Consider the following 20844-nt stretch of genomic DNA (forward strand, 5'->3'; position numbering starts at 1 on the left):
TGTGTTTTCGATATTATTGATTTTAAAAGGAATTGATTTGCATATAAGAGGGTTTCCTCTCTGATTTACTTTAATTTATTTTTTATGATTTAAACTCTATTTTCAACACCATCAAGAGAATTTCAAACACATGAAATGATTCAATCCGTAGATTGAATTCAATTCTAAAGATTCCAAACAATTTATTTTAAAAAAATAAATACTTTAATTTATTTTTTATAATTTAAACTCCATTTGAAATTCAAATCAACACAATTCTAAACACATAAATTGATTTAATCCATGGACAAACTGTTTATTTAAAAGAAAAATATATGATTGATGAACTAAGATTTTGGTAGCAATGATCGAGAAGTTTTTTCACTTTATATACAATCTTGTCTTTTAAAATGATTTTTAAATTAATCTTTGTCTTACAAATTATTAAATTCATAATTTTTAAAGATACTTTGAAATACTAATATTAAATTTTTTAAAAAATATATTATTTTAATAAAAAATATTTTTAAAAATAAGACATGATCAGATGCAATGAGGGTTAGTTATTCGGCCTGAGTTCCAAAACAAAAAGAGTGGCGCAATCTTGAACACTTTGGAAGTATATGGTTGAGGACGGCCACATTTGTTTTTTGGGCCATATTGGATAGGCTCATCAGACAGAACGAATAGAGGACACCTGGGCTCGTCTCGGCATTTAATAAGTGCACCATCTTCGATCTTCACAAATTAGTAATAATTGATGATATTATCAACGAGGATGGAAACAATCGACAGCCGATTAATTGTAGTTTAATCGGAATTGGTCTCTTTAATCTTCAAAAGATATCTGCATCGAATCTACATTTTTATTAATAATTAGTTTACCTCCAGTGATATGTAATGAGTTGGAATGAAAAACATTAAAAAAATAAAAATATATATCCAGGATGTAAAGAATTGTTTTATACTCAGTTGAGCAAGTCAAACTTAAAAATTCTCGACATAACTCTTAACATATACAAGATTTTAATTAAATCATATAAAATTTATATTAATATAACTTAGTCGATTTGATAAATTAATAAATAAATAAATATCAAAAGAAAAGGGACAATAATAAGTATAAAAGAATAGAGAATATATGCATGGCTTTTTTTAAAAAAAAACTAATATTTTTTAAGTTTCATTGTTCACAATTTATTTATTTATAAGTTTTATTTTTCTTCAATATTTTTCTGTTAAATTTAATTCTCATTATTTTAATTTTTATTTATTTTATTTTAGATGATTTTTACAATTGAAGTATGTTTTACAATTTTATCCTTCAAATTTTCCATATATGACTTGATAAGTTGATCCTCGTTCATTCTGCTTTAATAATTTTTTTATTTAGATTTTTTTTTATAATTTTATTTTTTAATATTAAATTAGTTGGGGATTAAGTTTCTTGATTGGATTCGGATCTAGAATTTTACGGATTACAAATTTGAAAGATTAACTTCGGTCTAGAAAATTCTTTTATTTTATTTTTTTAGTTTAATCTTTTAATATTTATTTATTTTTTAAATTTCACCTCCTTGTTTTGATCTAACCTAAAATTAGTTAAGAGCCTAATAAAAAAAAAATGCCCAACCAGATCATATTCATTATTCGAATAATCAATTTCATAGATCAGCTTGTGCCGTTGTCTTTTCATTTAAGACTAAGTTGGAGTTAAGACGACGGTGGCGTTATTTGTTTTTAACCAAACTGCTATTTAAACAGGGTGGCCAATTTATTAATGGCCTGTTAAGTCAAACAGTCAAACATGCCACGTCAATTTATTTTCATTTATTAATGCAAATGGTTGGCGATTAATTTTATTTTATACACTGTTCAAGTTATTAGTTCTTATTGCAAATATTTTACAACGATAAAAAAAGAAAAGAAAAGCAACGCTAACATTTTTTTAATGCATTCGTTGGGTTGCCTACATCAAAGCACTGGGCCAGACCTTAGCAGGTTACTATTTAAGCATTTAATTCTGTTGGAAGAATACTAGAACATAGCTCTAGCTCAGGCTAGATGTTTTGATTTGAAGCCCGACGGAGATGAAAAGAAGCGGTGAAAGAAAAACCAGGTGGGTCCAGGAGACCAACCTGCCTGGAAAAGACGTTCGCCGGGCCAAAACCCGAGCACAGTGGCGAAGATGGTTAACAAGATCGCTATCACATGATATCAGCAACGCTTTATCAAGATCTTGCAACAGTTTCCAATTCCATATTGCATCAAAGTGGGGGCATGGAATGGCTCCGCCTTAGCTGTAATACTACTTTGATATATGATTAGGCAGCTAATCAAACATATTCTGATGCGAAATGAAATAATAATGTAATGTGATGGTACTGTTTCGTACTGGTTCAAGCTCAATGATGGCCTTCATGAATGATGATAAGATCGATGTGTTGTAATCACAAGGTTTTTTCAAGGATAGGCGGTATGGGGATGGAATGGACTTGTCCAGGAGGCGTGCGGCTTTGATGATGATGAAATTGACCGTGTGTGCCTATCGTTCGATGGCAAATCAATTTGGCTTGCACCTTCTTGTCAAAGAATACTTGAGCAAACCGAGCACGGAAATGGTGGCGGCAGCCGATGACCGGTTGCATTTGGCCCCTGTATATTTCCAGTGAACAATGCATTGCCAGTGTATGGGCCGATGTCCGTCAGCATTCTTTCTGGAATGTACTAGCTTTGATCGCGCACCAGTACACCTTGTGAAATTGGAAAACTGTACTGAAAAGGGGCTTCTTTTTTTTTTTTTTTTCCTTTCATTTTGAGTGTCTTGATTTTCTTATCGTTTTGCTAGCCTCGGTGCTTGCCAATGCAAATTTAAATTTTGAGGCTTAGATAGGTAAATTAAAGAAGAGAAGGCATTCGAACCCGTGAAGGATTGTTAAATCTATCCTAATCAGGGTATGATATACAGATAATTTCCAACCCATTGTAGGTCCACTCGTAATCCACCTCCACACAAGCATATTAAAAGTTTGTTTGTTATCCTATTATATTTAAAAATATATTAAAATAATATTTTTAAAATTTATTTTTGATATTATTATATTAAAACGATATGAAAAACATATACAAAAAATAATTCGAAGAAGAACAATGATTTTTTAAATTTTTTTTAAAATATACTTTAGAAATACAAAAACAAAGGTGATTTGAGGCTATAAAACCTACTCTCAACTAAAATAAAATAAAATAATTGGATTTTTTTTAATAAATGGTAGCCTTGGTTGTCATTGCATTGAGCTGATATGCATTAACAAAAGTCCACATTCCGATTTGGATTTCCCGAGACTGAGAAGGCAAAAGGATCGTGAATGACCATAATTGTTATATTGGGGGCGTGTAAATCAAACGAGCCCTTGTAAGAGAGGAACGTGCATGTTGCTTGACCTTTTCTAGCCAAGAAGATACTACGGGCTCCATTTTGCAAACACCCACTTGATCTGGTGTCTATATTATCAAGAAGATAGCTACATGCATTAAATTTGGACCCTTTTATATATATTTGACCAATTCCGTAGTCCTCTTAATAAATATGTAATAATGTCATGTTGTTGTACATGTTTAAATATCTTGTTACTGTTTTTTTTTTATTTGAAAATATATTTTTATATTAAGATATCAAAACCATAAAAAAATATAAAAAGTTCAAGAATTTTAAAAAAATCGATATGACCACTCAAAATAAAGCCTAGACCAGTGTTCTTCCTTTGACCTCCCCATGTGAAGCTCTGATCCCAGCTTTGTTTTGAAAAATCCTAATCAGTCCAAGATCGATGATCCACGAGAGGACTATTAGGCTAAAAAGCTACTCATTCACGAGCTTGGATGAATAGCATGAAAGAAAGAGCCTCAGTTATGTCAAACTTCAAGAAGCTCTACCTGCCGTTACAGAAAAGGAGAGTTGTTTGTCATGGAAGGGATTACGTCAAGTTGGTTCCTTTTAAATTAAAGTAAGGATTAGGTGGGTTCATAAATCTGTAATAAATAAATAAATAAATAAAAATTCAAGGGCAAACAGCGGCTAGATGGATTATTAGCCCAATGCCAATAGTGGAGGGTATTTAATTTATCAAAATAATAATAAAACAAATGAGGGTGTTAATTAGAAACATACAATTTCCCTCCAGTATATAGGAGAAGCTCGCATTTCAAGCTTCCCTTGCTGCGATTGGGAAGATTGGAGCGATGATAGAAGCAGGTTTTCTGTGAGCTTTTCGTATTATTTTTTCTTAATCAAACCCCAGAACACACTAATTAAAGTTAAAGATCTCTATGATTACGAGACACGCTATTAATCAACAAGATTAAGAAACGGAATGTAAAATAAGGACCCAGATGGAAGATTCATTGAACTTTGGCTGTTAAATTACGAGATTCACGTGGTATTTGCAATTTAAGTCCCCATCATATGATGAACTTGAATTTTTGTCCAATCCATGTGGGCAGTAGTCTTCTCTCTCTCTATTTCTCACACACATGTATATAAAAGAGGCTATAGCTCCAAATTTTCAAAAATGGAGAAATAATCAATTAAGTTAACGAAAGGTGACAGAATCAAAGATTTGACCAGGAGGCACAAGATAAGCTTGAGCGGCATCGATGAGCAGAGCAAAAACTGGTGAGCATAGTCAAATATTATTGCTGGGCTGTGTCCAGAAACCAAAGTAGCCGAGGCTAAGGGTGGAGGCTGGTAGAGAAAGAAAGTTTGGATGGTGACTCTGCACATCAAAACAAGTAATTGGATATTTAAATTTTCGCGTCTTCTTTGTCTCGTTCTGAGCTCCAAAACGTATCCAAGAAGCAACACCAGTCAAGAACACTCGCCTGTTATTTCTCTGTCCCCTATACTCCTACCTCAAGTTGATTTTTTTGAAATCTTTTTATGTGAGTTTACCTCTAATTAACTTAAGGTTCACTAACACGTGATATGTGTGTGTCTGATTGAACATGCTCTTTATATATATATATATATATATATATATATATATATATATATATATAATGGGAGTGTGATCTGATTGAAATTGTGTTTTTAAAAATTTAAATTATTTTTATTTAATTTTTTGATATTTTCAGATGGGTTTAATGTATTAATGGTAAAAATAATTTTTAAAAAATAAAAAATATTGTTTTAATGTATTTTAAAAAAACATTTTAAACAATAATTACTATTATATTCTTCAAAATAATTACTATTATTTTGATGCAAAAATATTTTTTTAAAAAATAAAAAATATTATTTTAATATATTTTATAAAAACATTTTAAACCACAATTACTATTACTATTATATTCTCGAAGACGTCTGTATATGTTCTCCGGTTAACTGCAAAAAGATGACTCGATACATTATACGTCATTTAAATCATTCAGAAAACAGAGAAATCTTGAGAAATAGTTTTCCCCGATTCATGTACTGGTAAATGTGTAACCTTTTGTTGCTTTTTGGAAAAATAGCCCCTCCTAGCTTTAATTAATGATGCTTTTATAGTAATATCCCTGCGTTAGTTTATACCTCCCAGATTCGTATTTTATAAAAAAATGAAATATAAAAAGTTTGTTCTATAAATCATTTAACTTTTTATAAAAATATTCTTTTTATCCACGCTCCAGCCTCAAGAAAAAATCACAGCATGAATTTAGGAATGGGGTATATAATAATTACACCTTTTTTTTTTTTAAGCAAAGAAGGGTATGCATGCACAAATGATTCTCATTTTGACGGCAAGGAAACCCAAACTCTGCGGCACAAATAAGGGCACGTGCTGGCGTGTAATGTGAAAAAGAATTGCGATGGACCGTTGGATTAAACTCGTGAATCGTGCCTGTGGATTTTGAAGGGCCCACTTAAAATGGCCCAAAAGAGAAACACGTGTACGATAAAGAAGGGCCAACCGCCTAGGGAAGATGGTAGGGACACCGGGCCGTGTATCGTGGCCTAATTTGACTCCGTGAAAAAGAAACAAAAACAGAAAGAAAGAAAGATTTCGTGGATCTATGGTAATTTTCTGGTTTGGAATTTACTTGGCAAAACATTGAAAGATAACTTTTTTTATTGGTTTAGTCGTTGAATTGTAAATTATTTTTTATTTAGAAATATATTAAAATAATATTTTTTTTATTTTAATATCAGTACCTTTGAATTATATAAAAAAATTAATTTAAAACAAGAAAAAAAAATTAAAAATTAATTTAATTTTTTAAAAAACACTATATATATATATATATATATATATATATATATATTAACCGAGTACAATTGTAAGGAAGAAGAAAGAAAAGCGAGGAACCAAGCAAATAATGGAAGCCTGCAGAGGTGAGATGGGAATGCACGCGAATCATGCTAGGGTTCCGCCCTTCCACCACACGTGCGCCAGCCTTTTCCACACGGTGGCTACAGATCGTGATCGAGAAAGAGTTCTCAACAAAAAAGAGAAATCTTATCTTTCTTGTGTGGTGATTTGCAGAATTCACTACAAAAGAGAATAAAGAAGCAGCCGCTGTCACCGACTCTGGCTGGGAAGCCTGCAGCCCACGGATGCCATCTGCATAATAATAACTTATCTCATCTCATCCTTTTGGACGAGTTGATACCGATCTCTCTCTTTTTTTCTTTTTTCTTTTTTATGATGATCGACTTTAGGTTCTTTTTTTATTGCAGTCGAGAGAAATAATAATTAATAAATAAAGTTTCATCGATCAGCTTCTTTTTGACTGCTGACATACTGACCTTCGGCTGTTGTTTTCTTACGCAGTATTTGTTGCTCCACAAAAAGAACTCCATCCGCAGGGGTTTTTATTCCCTTCCAAATACCCTTGTCAGAAGTTTCTTTATTTTTTGTTTTAAAAATATTATTTTAGTTTTTCAAATCTAGTTTTAATATTTATAAAAGTATTCTACTTTTTAAAAATAAATAGAATTAAATAGTTTTTAGTATTCACCGGTTACCAAATGGCGAGTAAGAATTCTAGCTTTACCACCTCCTAGCTTTAAGGTCTGTTTGGCTATGTGTTTCAACCTGTATTTCGTTAAATTTTGAATTTTTTTTAAAAAAATTGAGTGCAGTTTATATTTTTTAGATTGTTTTGATGTGCTGATATTAAAAATAATTTTTAAAAATTAAAAAAACACCATTGGCATGTATTTCAGCACGAAAAGCTATTTGAAAAGTAACCGATACCACACTGCCAAACATACTCTTAGTAATGAATTAGCTTTGGTAGTGAATTATGTTTGGTTTGGAGATGTGATGATTTTTAAAAAAAATTTATATAAAACAATTTAATTAATTGTCAATGAAAAAGAACTGTGTTTTAGTTGATATTTCTAAATTTACCACTATTTTCTTGTAATCTAAAAGTGTTTGAGAGTATTGTTATGATTGTTTTTTAAAATATTTTTTATTAAAAAAATATATTATTTTTTTTTATTTTTAAAAAAATATTCTTAATATCAGCGTATCAAAATGATATAAAAATATTAAAAAAATATTAATTTTAAAAAAATAAAATAATTTTTTTAAAACGCTTTTAAAACATAAAAACCACACATGTAAGAAAATCAAAAAAAGAATTTACCTCCTCCAGATGCTTATGGATGATTATGAATATTATTCTCCTAATATTTCTTGATAGAAACAAAAGCACCATCAAATCACTGGTCTTTAGTTAATTGAGAATTGGCACTTTCATCAAGCAATTAAATTAAATTAAATTAAATTAAATTGCATAACATGTATATATTAGAAAGAGCATGGCATCCACAATAGTCATATATATCTTTGAAGATAACGGTCATTCAAATTACTCTACTGGAAAAAAGAAAGTATCTCTCTCCTTTTGGCTCGGATCGGACTCGTGGTTAAAATTAAACATGCCGATTTTATTTACCTGTCTTTAAAGTATAATCGGACTAATTGTTTAAATTTTTGATTTTTTAAGAAAAATTAACATTAAAATTTTATTATTATTTTGATAATTTTGAAGTAGTGGTATTAAAAATAAAAAATATTATTTTAATATATAAAAAAAACTTTAAAAAGATTAGTACACTGCAATAAAAAACACTACTTATATAAATATAATAATGACGGTGGGGGCTTAAGTTCTTTAGAGCATGCCAATAAAATAGAACCAATCAGACAGATCACTAGCTAACAAAAAGAAATACTCCAGCCATTCTCGTTTTTTGCAAAAAATAAAATAAATAAATAAATAAAAAGAGAGAGAGAGAGAGAAAAAAATACTATTGAAAAGGAAAAGGAAAAGGAAAAAGGAAAGGAGATCTTTGGGCTTGGAGGATACATTCATTCATCCCCGTTCACATGCATGGATGCTAACGCGAGTGAGCCGTAAGCATCACACCGGTTGCTCTATCTCGTTCACATTACGAACTGGTTCCGGTCAAATCTACGCATGAAAGCTTCGACCACTTTGGGTGTCGGTCCACAACACCCACAAATATAGTAGAATTTAAAGCTCATGCTCCGGCATTGAATTTGACGACCGGTTCTGTTTTCAACCCGTACAGAACTTGACCTACAATTGCCGGTCAACACCTTCCATGTTGCAATCTCACATCCTCACGCGCTCATCCACCCGAAGCTCTAAAAACCTCGCTATTATATTCTCCACCCCAAAAATCTCAGCTTTGTTTCACACTCAAAACTCTCACTTTCCCTCTCACTTGCCCACCTACCATAAAAAATCAGATCAACCCTACCCTACTCTCGGTCTCTAGAAGAGAAGAGAAGAGAAGATAAACCCCACACCACTGCTTCTCTTCTGTTTGATGAAGATTTTACTGTTTTGATTTTGAGGTATGGAGAGGAGAGAAGTTGTGAAGGTTGAGAAATTTGATGGATCTCCGGCATTTAGTACTACTAATGATCATGTTCAAACTAGCTATCCATTTATGCAGGGTCAATATGGTTTTGACTTTGTTGATGGAGATAAGAACGCTTTAGGGTTCATGGAGCTACTGGGTATGCAAGACTTTAGTCCTTCTTTGCTTGATATGATACAGGTGCCAATACCACCTGAGCAGGCTCCAAATGTTCAAGTAGTTACGGAGTCGCCACCAGAGTTGTTGAATCAGCCTGCTACACCTAACTCTTCAATATCGATTTCATCGGCTTCTAGTGAAGGTTTGAACGACGAGCCTGTTACTAAGAGTGTTGATGACGAGGTAGAGGAGCAAGAAAAGAACAAGAAAGAGTGAGTTTTCAGTATTTTGTCGTACTTGTTTTGTTGTTGTGATTTTATGTTTAGAAGATACCCATTTGAGGTGGGGGGGGGGGGGAGATGGTTTTTTTTTTTTTGTGTTCGTGTTCGTGTTCGTGTTCGTGTTCGTGTTCGTGTTCGGTGTAATGCTACAAATTAAGAACTCCTTTCAGACTAGTAATCAAGAAAATAGAAATGGGTTTTGGTGTCATGTGGTTATTAGAGTGTGAACATTAATTTGACACGGCCCTTCTAATTTGTGTGTTGGTTTTGTGCTTTGTTTCCAGGTTGAAACCGAAGAAGACAAATCAGAAGAGACAGAGAGAGCCGAGGTTCGCATTCATGACAAAGAGCGAGGTTGATCATCTGGAAGATGGGTACAGATGGAGAAAGTACGGCCAAAAAGCTGTGAAAAATAGCCCTTTTCCTAGGTACTAACTCCAATGTGAACTCTTTCTTCTAGCCTTTTGCTTTCTTTGCCATTTGACTCCAGATTTGCATAATTTTATTCGAAATTTTAATGGGTTTGCGTTGCCCTTGTGTGTTTGATTTAGGAGTTACTATCGTTGCACCACTGCCTCGTGTAATGTGAAGAAGAGAGTGGAGAGGTCTTTCAGTGATCCAAGCGTAGTTGTGACCACTTATGAAGGTCAACACACCCATCCTAGCCCGGTCATGCCTCGTCCAAACTTTACTGGACCTGCATCTGATTCTGGTTTCTCGTCCACTGCTGCCTTTGTGATGCCAATGCAAAGGAGATTATCTTTCTACCAACAACATCAAAGTCGACAACAACAACCACCTTTTGTCAACAGCTTCTCACCTTTGGGTTTTGGTTACAATGGAAGCACCACAAATGCTGCTGCGATTAATTATCTACAATATGAGAAGCGCTTTTGCAGCAGCTCAGGGTCGACTTTTCTCAAGGATCATGGGCTTCTTCAAGATCTCGTCCCCTCCCATATGCTAAAGGAAGAGTAGAGGAGAAGTCTGTGTTACTGCTTTGTAGTTTCCCTTTAACTGACTTCTCTAAAAGAGTTGCAGATGAAAGACCCCTTAATGATATGGCATCATGGTATGTAATGTCTTACTGACTTCCTGGTCGTAATTTCTCTTGCAGACTTGCAGTTGTAGAAGAACTCGAACTTCTTCATCTTATGGCTTTTTAGCCATTATCCAGTTGGGTTCAGTTCTCTAGTTTTTTTTTTTTTTTTTGCACCAATCTTCCCTTAGGTTGTATGTAGAGATAGATTACCATGTGGAGTAAACTATATAAGCTAAAAAGAGTTTGCTTCTCCTTCAATGCTTCTTACCTTCTCGTTTGTCCTTTACCATTTGTTTTTGTTGTCGAAGGAATGTGCATTGATTTCATGGACTGAAGACTTTTGAGTGCTAGGGTTTCTTCTTGAGGATGCAGTTTGCTAGGGAAGCTTTCTAGCTTCTCTCTTTGTCCGGGAATCCGCAAAATTATTTGTTTTTCTTAGAAAAGGAACTCAGTCGTGAGAATTTGGTGGAGAAAATTAATGTGCTGTCTCTTCTGAATATGAACCGAGGGAAACAAAGAGGAAGAATATCTTAACCACTCCAGAGTCTACTCCTATTTTTAGCTTTGTTAAGTAATGCTTTTTTGTTTTTTTAAGCCCGTGCCCAGGCCATAGTTATGCTTTCGGTTCCTTGAAGAATGGTGGTTTAAAAAGGTAAAACTGCTTGACAGAGTCAATTGCTTGCACACATGTTGAAAGAATATAGACTGCGTTTCCAGTGATTCTAATTGGGGACCGTGAACTTAAATAAAGCAATGGGAAAAATGGATTGATCACTTTCTGTCGTTCGATGCTTCTTCGCCATGTGATATTGTTGTTTTTCTGGGAATATTTGATTCCTTAATGGATGGATCCCTAGGCATTGTGGAGTATCTATATACCAGCGGCGCAAACGGGTTGTCGCTCGGGTTCAGGATGCTAATGGGGGTATGCCAGCAGCCACAGCGAACAATATACAAATAATTTTTTGTCTGCCAATCGCCGATCGTGCGATTTTCAGATTACGATATCATAATTCACCCTAAGATCGCGGATGGTTGCAGAAAGATTATGCACGCCTACCAGCACTTTAAGAACTCGCTTAAAGATGGATTTAGAAGTTAGAAATTTCTCAATTGTTGAAGTATTTGACATGTAGCCAGATACTATTCCAAAGCGCCAACGCCAATTGGGAAAAGATTAACCTTGCACCCATAGAAGCATCAAGACCATATGTGCCCGACAAAGCACATTTCAACTTACCATCAAGGCTAGGATTTACACCCAGCAACCTGTCAACAAAACACGAGTCCCTTTGACCAAAACAAGGCGCAGAACACAACACCAAGTCAAAGAAAACTTTATAGGACAGAGCACAACTAGGATATTCTTGTTGGACAGCAAAAAAATCGTTCTCTGCAACATTCTGTATCTATAGTAGCACCTCAGTGTCACACAAGAAATGCCATCTAGAATGGTCCAAGAAACACTGAGAAATCTTGCCTCGACCTTCCATAAAGAGTCGTAAATTACCAGAACCTTCAAAGCATACACAAAATAACTTTTGCCATCAAGTCAGTTCCTCATTTCATACAGCAATGATGTTCAGATAGAAAAGCACTGTAGTTTTTACATATTCTAGTAAATTAATTACTCTTGTTGATACCTTACCAACTCTGTAGTGAAGCTGCAAAAGTGCACGCTGCTTTAGCCAGGTAGCAAAACCTAGGCAAGGGTAAATATCAGGTAGCAAAGCATTTCCCAGCAATATGGGCCACAAACTCAGCAAGAAACAACTAAATGATGTATTCCAGGAAGATTTACTCAGAATAATTCACCACAGACCCAAATGCATGTCATCTATGCTTTCTCCACAGGAATGCTGCTTTAAATGCCTGAATTCCAGAACAAGTACACATCCACGGTTGATACAAGGGAGATGAATGGAAAATGAAATGAAGAAGATAGCCTCAAAGCTGTTTGTACATTTAATCTACAAGAAGAACATGTGCAGCCACGAGCAATTCACAGCCCAAATTTGAAGAGATTAGATTTAAAAGAAATAAAAGAAAACAGGAAAAAAAATGAATGAGAAGGACATGCTGAGAAACATTGGATGCAGCTGATTGCTCTTGGATTTTTCAAATATTAGTACCAACACTGGTTGGACGGCTAGGTTGAAATTAGAGATGGTCCAATATTAAATGCCATGGACGACCAACATTCCCAGTATATATTAGCTTACTAGAGGCCCGCAGCTCTATAGAAAAAAGTCAGAACTGCTGAACCTCCAGAACCTTCCAAGCGTGAATTATTAAGCTTGCAGCTAAATCCCGATATCAGAAATACTAATCAGGCTGGCAATATTAGTGGTAGCAGAACTCAGAAGAATAGATAAAACCAGAGAAATAACTTCAAACAGCCACTTTGAGCAACCTAAATCTCCTGAAATAATTGCATAGAATAAAAACAACAGTCTTGAATCCTAAAGAGGTCTAGCAAATACAAGTATAACACTGCGGACCTGTTAAACACAGGTGGGATTGATAGCAGGACTTCTATTTATCTATTTGCACACGATCCAGTTCCTCCAAAAATAAGCAAAGTGAACGAAGAAAGATCCTCCCCACCAATTCAATCACGACCAGTGGCTACTGAATCCAAATAGATAAATAGAAGTATAAACTGCATACTTGTTAAACACAGGTGGGATCGATAGCAGGGCTTGTTTCCGATCGTATTTGCACACAATCTAGCTCCTGCAAAAATAAGCAAAGTGAAGTGAAGAAAGATCCTCCCCACTAATTCATCTGCAAGCAGTGGTTAATGAATCTAAATAGATTACTACAACAAGAAGCTTTAAACGAATAACGTGGAGAGAACATAGAGTAACGCTTGCTGGCATTAAAGAATGAGAGAAAACACACTTTTTTAATTGAGCCCATGACAAAAACTCTATTTTTCATCAGATTGGATGGTTAATCACAAACATTATCATGCCTGATCTAGTAATATTCCAGCAATTGAGAAAGCAATGTGAACTTTACAACATGAATGTTAAGCGAATTACATTTATCAGGATAATTTGTCATTACTTGAACAGAAGACTTGTAAATAAAACCAAATGCAAAATAAGCACAATCGCAAGTGATTACTATGATGACTGATCTACGCCAACCATCTAGAGGAATTCTGGGGGTCTTAGAAGAATCTAGAAACCCAGCGTTTGGATACAGGAAGAGATCCGGCTGGGCTTGAACAAGCCATGCCCAAACCTAAGGTTATCTTTTAGCCTTCCTGTTGGACTCAAGAACCACACCCTTTTCTCTAATGGACCAACCACGTTTGCCTCGTTGGCAGGGCTTGTAGAAATTAAAAATGGGTTTTGTACGCACCAACTCCACCCTTTTCTCCTGAACAACTCACAAAATGGGTTTCATAGGTTGTCGGAGTGTAAAAATTCACAAGACCATGATTTGAATCCTGCCATTCTTGCATTATTATTATTATAGCCTTTAGAATACTAGCTGGATGCGTGAATTTTAATTTCTAGTTGCATTTAGAGTGTGCCTGATGTTTATTTGATAATTGATATGCATCCAAAAAGTGTGTCCAAGTCCCCATTCCTAAAAATTATTATACAAAACTTTAAATCTTATGTTCTAAACATTGTTTATTCCTCGTTATTTATCCTCTCTCATATTTTATTGTAAATTTATGGTTTAGTTTTTTTTTTATCATCAAACTTTTTCTTGCATAATAATATTTTTTTGATCAAATTAAAAGGTAGTTGAATTAAATTTATTGACTAAAGATAAAATTAAAAGACAGAAGATCTAAGTGAAAAATACATTACATACAGGTGATGGTTTTAAAGTTTTCTCACTTCACTCCTCAAACTTCACATTTTATACCTATTTGATCCCTTAATGTATTTTTTTCAATCTTATTTTGGCATTGTAACTTTTTTTTGTTATTTTTTTGTTTCTAATTTAAAAAAAGAGAGAGGAAGATCTCATCATTTTTTGGTAGTAGAGTAAGAAAAAGTTGGCAATACCACTGATTATGGTAACCAATATAATCGATCTTGATGTTAAAAGGTTCATTTGGTGAGAGAATTTTTATTTAGGTGTTTGTTAACCTTTAAATTATTTAAAAAACCAAATCTAATGCTCGAGAAGATTTTTAGTTGTAGATTAATTTTGTTTTTTTTGTGTGTTTTTTTAAAGCCATCTATGAATTTGTAAATGTGTTTAGATTCTTTTCCATGTGTTTTAGGTTAAAAATAAATTGAAAACAAGTGTCTGGGTAAAAGAACATATATCCTATTTTTTCAGCCATCACAGTAGTCAAAATCTGAGGAATTCCATATGACATATCATCTGAGGTTCTTTTCTTAAAAAATATTGTGACGGACGATATGTCATTCACCCCAATTACAATTTTTTTTAAAAATAGAGTTCGTGTGCAGGTCTGTCCTAAATGAACGAGGCCAGTGACGACTGATCTATTTTTTATTTTTTGTAATTTTTTCTTTTTAAAAAAATCATGTTTTTTATGTGTTTTTAAAACAATATTTCAGTTAATACCTCTCCTCTCTAATTTTTTATTTTCTTGTATGTAGCCTTTTTTAAGTAGTGGTTCTTTGTTTAATTATTTTGTATGTATTAAATATTTTAAGAGATTATTCTGATTTATTTATAAATTTTTATGTTTTATATAATTGAACTTTATTTTTAAAAATAAAAATTATTTACTTTTGGATAGTATTTCTAATAAGTGTAACCTTACGATATATTTTTTCTATTTAATTTTTATTCAATTAATTTTATGTGTATGTTTATTTTTACTATCAATTGATAAAAAAAATTGATTTAAATAAATATATTAATTAAATATAATTAAGTAAATTACCCATATTGTGAGATCAAATACTTTGATTTACATTAATTTTTATATATATATATATATATGTATTTAACTATTATTAATGATTTTTTTTATTTATTGATACAAATCATTCATAATTTATTAAATTAGATTTTTTAATTTACAGTTAATATTTTTTATGTAAAAAAAATATTGAAAAAACTTGCATATTTGATTTTTTTATTAAAAAAAATATCCAAACTACACCGAGAGATAAATAGCTAGTCAAACATAGAAATCAAAGAAAAGGAAACCCCGAGCCCGAGCTCGACCCGTGTTGTGAGAGGTGTATCCGAAACAGGGACAAAGAAATAAAATGCAGACAATAAAAACGATCCCATCTCAGCCAACAGAGAGAGGGGGGAAACACAAATAACTCAGCCCGCAGCCCTAGTAGCTTCCTTCTCTGGTCATCGTCGGCGAAAGCCTTGGCATCACCCTCTCTATCTCCCGCCCGCCCAGGTAAATGTTTTTCTTCTTCCTAGTTTCCGATTCGCTTGCTCCTTAAAATCACCAGTAGAAAACAGAATAAAGAAAAATAATGTTTGCTTGTTACTTGCAGTCAAGGTCTCAGTTACTTTTTGAGTTTTTTCCCCCTTCAAATACAAAATTTATAATTTGCAATCCAAAAGGTAAACCAGCTGCTTATTAGTTTGGCGGAGGAAGTGAAGCATTTGGGTTATTTTTACTCTCATCTTTTTCTTAACTGCATCACATGTAATCACACCGACACAAAATTTTTTGTGCCACTTGGCATCTAAGAACCATCTCTTTCTGATGTTAATACAATACAGTAGTCAATTTTATGAACAAGTTTAACATCACTGTGATACTCGTTAGGCAAGGAAAAAACAGCTCTAGTGTTGTAATGACTTTCCTGCTGCTTGGTTGATCAGGGTTCTTGTTTTTATTCTACTTCATTTGTGATAGGGTGTTAAATTTTTTTTTTTAGAAGGTTGAGTGTCTTTTGGAATGGCAACACGGCCGGATCCAGATATCGACGATGATTTTAGTGAAATTTACAAGGAGTATACTGGTCCTCCAGGCTCTACAGTCAATAGTGCACATGATATGGCAAAAATAAATAAAAGGTCCCATGTGGACTCTGATGAGGAAGAGGAAACTCCTGACCCAAATGCTGTCCCAACCGATTTTACGAGCCGAGAAGCAAAGTTTTGGGAAGCTAAATCCAAGGCTACTGAGCGGAATTGGAAGAAGAGGAAAGAGGAAGAAATGATTTGTAAAATATGTGGGGAATCGGGTCATTTTACTCAGGTACTGTATTGTTTGTTGGAAAATAAGTTGGTGAATTTTGTAAATTTTCTTCATATGCTTGAGCGCATCACATTCTCACTTCATATTGCACTTTTATCTATGAATGCTCTCTTTTATGTATGACAAGTCATTATTTGTGATTTCTAATGGGATGGAGCCTGTGACAAGCACGAGGAAACTGCAGTTTTGTTATGCTCTGGTGGCGCTATCTTTGAATCTATTTTGCCTTCATTGCAGGTTTACATGAAATCTTGTGTTAATGTATAAAAAACCAACTCGGGCATGCTTGAGAATTAAACTTAGTGCCCAAACTGAATGATTTCTTAGATTAACTGTGGTTGGATGAGATTGACTTCCTGCTAATCATACCACTTTGATTTAGGACTCGACATGCTTCACTTCACTTTTTACTTTTGTGGCGCTGTATAACTTTACTGCATGAATAACACTAACTCACGTGCAAGAGAAGAGGGATGCCACTTTGTTATTCTTTTCTTTTTTACTTGCACTTCCCAGTGTCAGAGGTCTAGTTGTTTGTTTCTTATTCTCTTCGTTTATTTTTAGCTGTGGGATTGAATGTTGTGCCATCCTTTCTGGTACTTGTTCAGGGATGCCCCTCTACTCTTGGGGCTAATCGCAAATCTCAAGATTTCTTTGAAAGGGTTGCAGCAAGGGACAATCATATAAAAGCTCTATTTACTGAGAAAGTGATACAGGGTATCGAGAAGGACATATGTTGTAAAATCAAAATGGAGGAGAAATTTATAATTGTTAGCGGGAAGGATAGGTTAATTTTGGCGAAAGGTGTTGATGCTGTGCACAAGGTTATCAAGGGGGAGGGTGATCAGAAGGGCTCTTCTAGTTCCCACAAGAGTAGATCTAGGTCCCCTGAGAGAAGCCCTGTTGGTTCACGGCTGCTACACTCTGATTCCCAAAGGTCCTATCCAGGTCACCCATATGATACATCACGATATCAACAGAGGTTTGGAAGACAAGATAAGATTAAGGGAGACAGTCGTGAGGATCTGCATAAATTCTCAAGGGGTTCTCCACAAGGTAGGGACAGCATAGGATATGTTTTCGGCATCCATAAAAAACTGGTAATCCAATGTTCATAGTTTGTTAGGCTTGTACAAGTTTCCACGAATGTCTGTAGCAATTGTTTCCCCAAATTTTGAGTATGTAATGATGCTGTGTATTGCTTGTCATGTGTTTGCAGCAAGAGGTAAGTTCTTATCTTCAAGAATTATGTGTACGATTCTGAAGTATCATTCATTGATGGGTCTGAAATGACTGGATTGCCTCCAAAACGAAATTTTTTACTGAAAGGAAATTTGGACTTATTTGCAACGGCTGGTTCACTATGTGAATACTAGATGGTATCTCTAATTAAAGCTACCATCTATGCTAGCATCTCGAATCAAGTGCTTAACGTACTCTTCATTTGATGAAGCTTATGGTAATGATGGAGGTAGAAGTCACTCAAGCTGTTCTAAATCTCCTGCACGTCCCCTTTATGCTGGCAACTCTTATGGCTCGCATGATGGTCATGGTCATAGCACGGCTGGTTATAGAACTGCAGGACGGGATATTGAGAGGCAGGGGTCTGGCCATCAGTTTGATTACTCTACTTTCCCGCAGATGTTAGAAGAACTGGAGTTAGAGTACAAGAGAGATGCAATGGAGCTTTCTAGAATTCGTGACAAAGAAGAAGATGAAGAAAATTACAAGCATCGTGAGGTATTAAACTATCTCAGTAGTTCTGTACTTTTTGTTTTTTGAATTGTAACTGGCTGACTCAAGTTTCATTTGCCAAACCTGTATTTTGGACTGTGTTATTTGTAATTAATTCAGAAGCTGACTAGCTCATCTGATCTTTGGGTATTTGTTTTATGTGAGATCTACTTTAATTGTTTGTTTCTTGTGGTTAAATTTTGCATATGCATAATTGACATGGGGTGGGAAGAGGAAAACAGTAGAAACAGCAAAGAACTGTAATATAATGGCTAGGATTTGCTAGTCTTTATCACCATGCAAAACAATTAACCTTCAAGGAAATATTAAAAAGTAACATAAAGTAATTAAGTAACCATAATTATCCATTTCCTTCTTTATCTTGTTACTGGAATTGTGTTGGAGAGGGCAATGTGGCTTATTGATGGAGAATAAAGACAAACAACCATGGAAATTAGTATTTAAGTGTGTAGGAATTTTAATGTTGTATGATTATTCTAGATGTCTTTCTTTATTCCCCTTCACTTATTTGATTAGAGAAGATGAACTGTTGTGTTGAGTTCCATTGTTTTCTCATCAATGAAGTTTAATTTTTCTGATGAATTTACTGTGACGTGATCTTTATGTTTAGTGAAAAAACAAAGAGTGCCTATCAAAATCTCCTCGCTTGCTGTATTTATCAGGAAATTCTAATCTTGTTTGGTCTTGTGGGTTTTAGACTATCAGGGAAATTGGAGAGAATTACGTGCAGAGATTGGCTATTCTAAGGGGCACACACACAAGACAGTGGGAGGAGTTTCTTCAATGCAATGCCCAAATGCATCAGCAACAACCAAGGCAGCCAATTTCCGTGTCTGGTTTTGGTGGCCATAAACAGCACTCTTATTCTGAATTTGATGGTTCTTCAGCCAATCCTTATTATGCTGGAAACAGTTTACACATGGATTCAAGGGCTAGGTGCTCAAATGACATGGAAAACTATTCTTCAAGACCTCATGATACATATGATGAGTTCCAGCATCAGAGGCGCGAGGCTTTTGGGAAAGCGTACAATCGATACTAACTTGGTATACTGGAACTAAATTAGGTGAGTTGTCTCACTCTTTAATTGAGAAAAGAGAAATAATTCTCATTTTTTCCCTACCTCAAAATCTTTCTATTTTCCCGATCTCCTTTTCCTAAAATTCATGGCAAGTTTACGAGCATGGATGGACATGATGTCCAAAAGTTCAGTGTTTCACTAAAATTATTGATGCACAACGCACCGAGGCATGCAGCTTTTTGATATTTAGCAGGCCTTTGTTTGGGCAAGATCAGGAGAAGCTAGGAGGACTGTTTTTGTGGGTATTTGCAGATCTTGTTATGCTTCTCCTGCTCTAGCTTAAAGTTTGAATACAAAAATTTTCAGGGCCCAGATCATGGTCGTAGGAGTAATGCACAGGAGTGGCCCAGACCTAGGTAAGTTTGTCAGCTATCCTATTGACCTCGAGAGGAGAATGATCCCAGTCATCTGACACTCCTAGTATGTAAGTAGAATTGCTTCAATTTCAATTTAGTGGCTGGACTCTGTTCAATACTTCTTTTCTATAGGTGAGATGTGGTAATCATTTTCTTAGGTAGGTCTGCTAATGTTGGAGGTTGCCGTCTTTTGACTAGCTCATATTTGCATCAATGGACTATATTTTTGGCTGATTTTTCAATTCAGAGTACTGTGGTTTATGGTTACATGCGATGTCCTTCTCATTTGAAGTACGTGCCTAGGCAGTATTGTATTTCTTCAATTAGATAAAAAGAGCAAACATCTATATTTTTGTCCCCCGTTTTTATTCTACATTCCATGCAATAAAAATGAAAATAAACCCGGTAAGTTTTCGATGATTTTCTCCACTTTTCTGTGATAATTTTCTTCCCGATGATACCAGTGGTGCTTCACTAGGCTCAGGCTCAGATAGGTGTGTATAGGTGAAGAAGTGTACGAAGGTGGAGTTCGTCTACCGAATTTTCTTTTCATTTTCTTCCTTGGTTCCTTTTCCCTCTTTATCTCTTTTTTATGTATTCTCCTTCGCTCTCATTTTTTGAGCCGCCTATTTCTCGGACTCATATAAGTTTTTTTTTCTCCTGTAAACAAGGAAAACCACTAAAATCATTCTTGTATTTTTTTAAAATGTGTTCGGAATTTTTTGGGGGTAAAAAAACTAGTGTTGATGCAAGCATTAGGGTTTGAGGGGGGAACTCGTTGTCCAACTTTTCCGATTAAACTTCACCGGAGCCCCCCTCAGTGGTTCTTACCTTTTGATAACTGTTAGAACGAAACCCGGAAAGACATCTGCAAAGACTCCGTTAGGCAAGCAGAGGCACATCATTGAAATTAACATCTATGTCTTAAATCGGGTTCGGGTTTGGACCTCGGTGTCCGGAGGTTGGGTTGGACCCTGGTAAGCGGTGTTTGGACTGTAACAGACTTCGGCAATTTATGCAACACAATTATGATGAAATGAATGATGGATTCTGAGAATCTCTCTTTTCATCTCTCTTCTTCTTCTTTGGGTGCTAACCCCTACCAGCCATGGCTGGCCTTGACAATGGACTCTCAAAGTTCACCCAAATACTCCAAAGAAATTCCAAC

General features: G+C 34.7%; 2 protein-coding genes and 1 long non-coding RNA gene across 9 annotated transcripts; 2 read left to right on the top strand and 1 right to left on the bottom strand.

The window, feature by feature from the left end:
• Positions 1-8666: 8666 nt before the first annotated feature.
• On the top strand, positions 8667-10638 carry LOC133682285 (WRKY transcription factor 23-like). The gene is made up of 3 exons (XM_062105567.1): positions 8667-9252; positions 9546-9689; positions 9813-10638. Exons 1-3 carry the CDS (start codon positions 8858-8860, stop codon positions 10237-10239), a joined length of 966 nt encoding a protein of 321 aa, XP_061961551.1. The 5' UTR covers positions 8667-8857; the 3' UTR covers positions 10240-10638.
• An 861-nt stretch (positions 10639-11499) lies between these two features.
• On the bottom strand, positions 11500-13739 carry LOC133682116 (uncharacterized). 5 transcript variants are annotated; one of them, XR_009836617.1, is made up of 4 exons: positions 13208-13731; positions 12805-13039; positions 11947-12273; positions 11500-11819 (listed from the first exon to the last, which is right to left on the bottom strand). It is a non-coding gene; the product is annotated as an uncharacterized LOC133682116 (long non-coding RNA). The 5 variants fall into 5 exon arrangements; XR_009836618.1 differs by having other exon boundaries at positions 11768-12175; positions 13208-13728; XR_009836616.1 differs by having other exon boundaries at positions 11768-12273; positions 13208-13728.
• A 1729-nt stretch (positions 13740-15468) lies between these two features.
• On the top strand, positions 15469-19943 carry LOC133683100 (uncharacterized). Of its 3 annotated transcripts, XR_009836751.1 has the most exons (7): positions 15469-15671; positions 16162-16484; positions 17093-17540; positions 17938-18224; positions 18937-19305; positions 19627-19744; positions 19835-19943. XR_009836751.1 is itself a non-coding variant. In XM_062106622.1 (6 exons), the coding sequence occupies exons 2-5, from the start codon at positions 16182-16184 to the stop codon at positions 19279-19281; spliced, it is 1383 nt and encodes a 460-aa protein (XP_061962606.1). In that variant the 5' UTR covers positions 15469-15671; positions 16162-16181; the 3' UTR covers positions 19282-19305; positions 19627-19943. The 3 variants fall into 3 exon arrangements, 2 of the variants coding, with proteins under 2 accessions (XP_061962606.1, XP_061962607.1); XM_062106622.1 differs by having other exon boundaries at positions 19627-19943; XM_062106623.1 differs by having other exon boundaries at positions 16165-16484; positions 19627-19943.
• The last annotated feature ends 901 nt before the right edge of the window (positions 19944-20844 follow it).

The sequence above is a fragment of the Populus nigra genome, chromosome 2 (genome assembly GCF_951802175.1).
Source record: "Populus nigra chromosome 2, ddPopNigr1.1, whole genome shotgun sequence".
In the NCBI taxonomy this organism is placed as follows: Eukaryota; Viridiplantae; Streptophyta; class Magnoliopsida; order Malpighiales; family Salicaceae; genus Populus; species Populus nigra.

What these genes read in the sequence shown, in the direction of transcription:
- LOC133683100 (XM_062106622.1), top strand. Translation starts at nt 16,182, where the DNA reads ATGGCAACACGGCCGGATCCAGATATCGACGATGATTTTAGTGAAATT. An exon ending in AATCGGGTCATTTTACTCAG is followed by an intron (nt 16,485 to 17,092) that starts GTACTGTATTGT and finishes GTACTTGTTCAG; the next exon opens with GGATGCCCCTCTACTCTTGG. An exon ending in CTCAAGGGGTTCTCCACAAG is followed by an intron (nt 17,541 to 17,937) that starts GTAGGGACAGCA and finishes CATTTGATGAAG; the next exon opens with CTTATGGTAATGATGGAGGT.
- LOC133682285 (XM_062105567.1), top strand. Translation starts at nt 8,858, where the DNA reads ATGGAGAGGAGAGAAGTTGTGAAGGTTGAGAAATTTGATGGATCTCCG. An exon ending in CAAGAAAAGAACAAGAAAGA is followed by an intron (nt 9,253 to 9,545) that starts GTGAGTTTTCAG and finishes CTTTGTTTCCAG; the next exon opens with GTTGAAACCGAAGAAGACAA. An exon ending in AAAAATAGCCCTTTTCCTAG is followed by an intron (nt 9,690 to 9,812) that starts GTACTAACTCCA and finishes TGTTTGATTTAG; the next exon opens with GAGTTACTATCGTTGCACCA.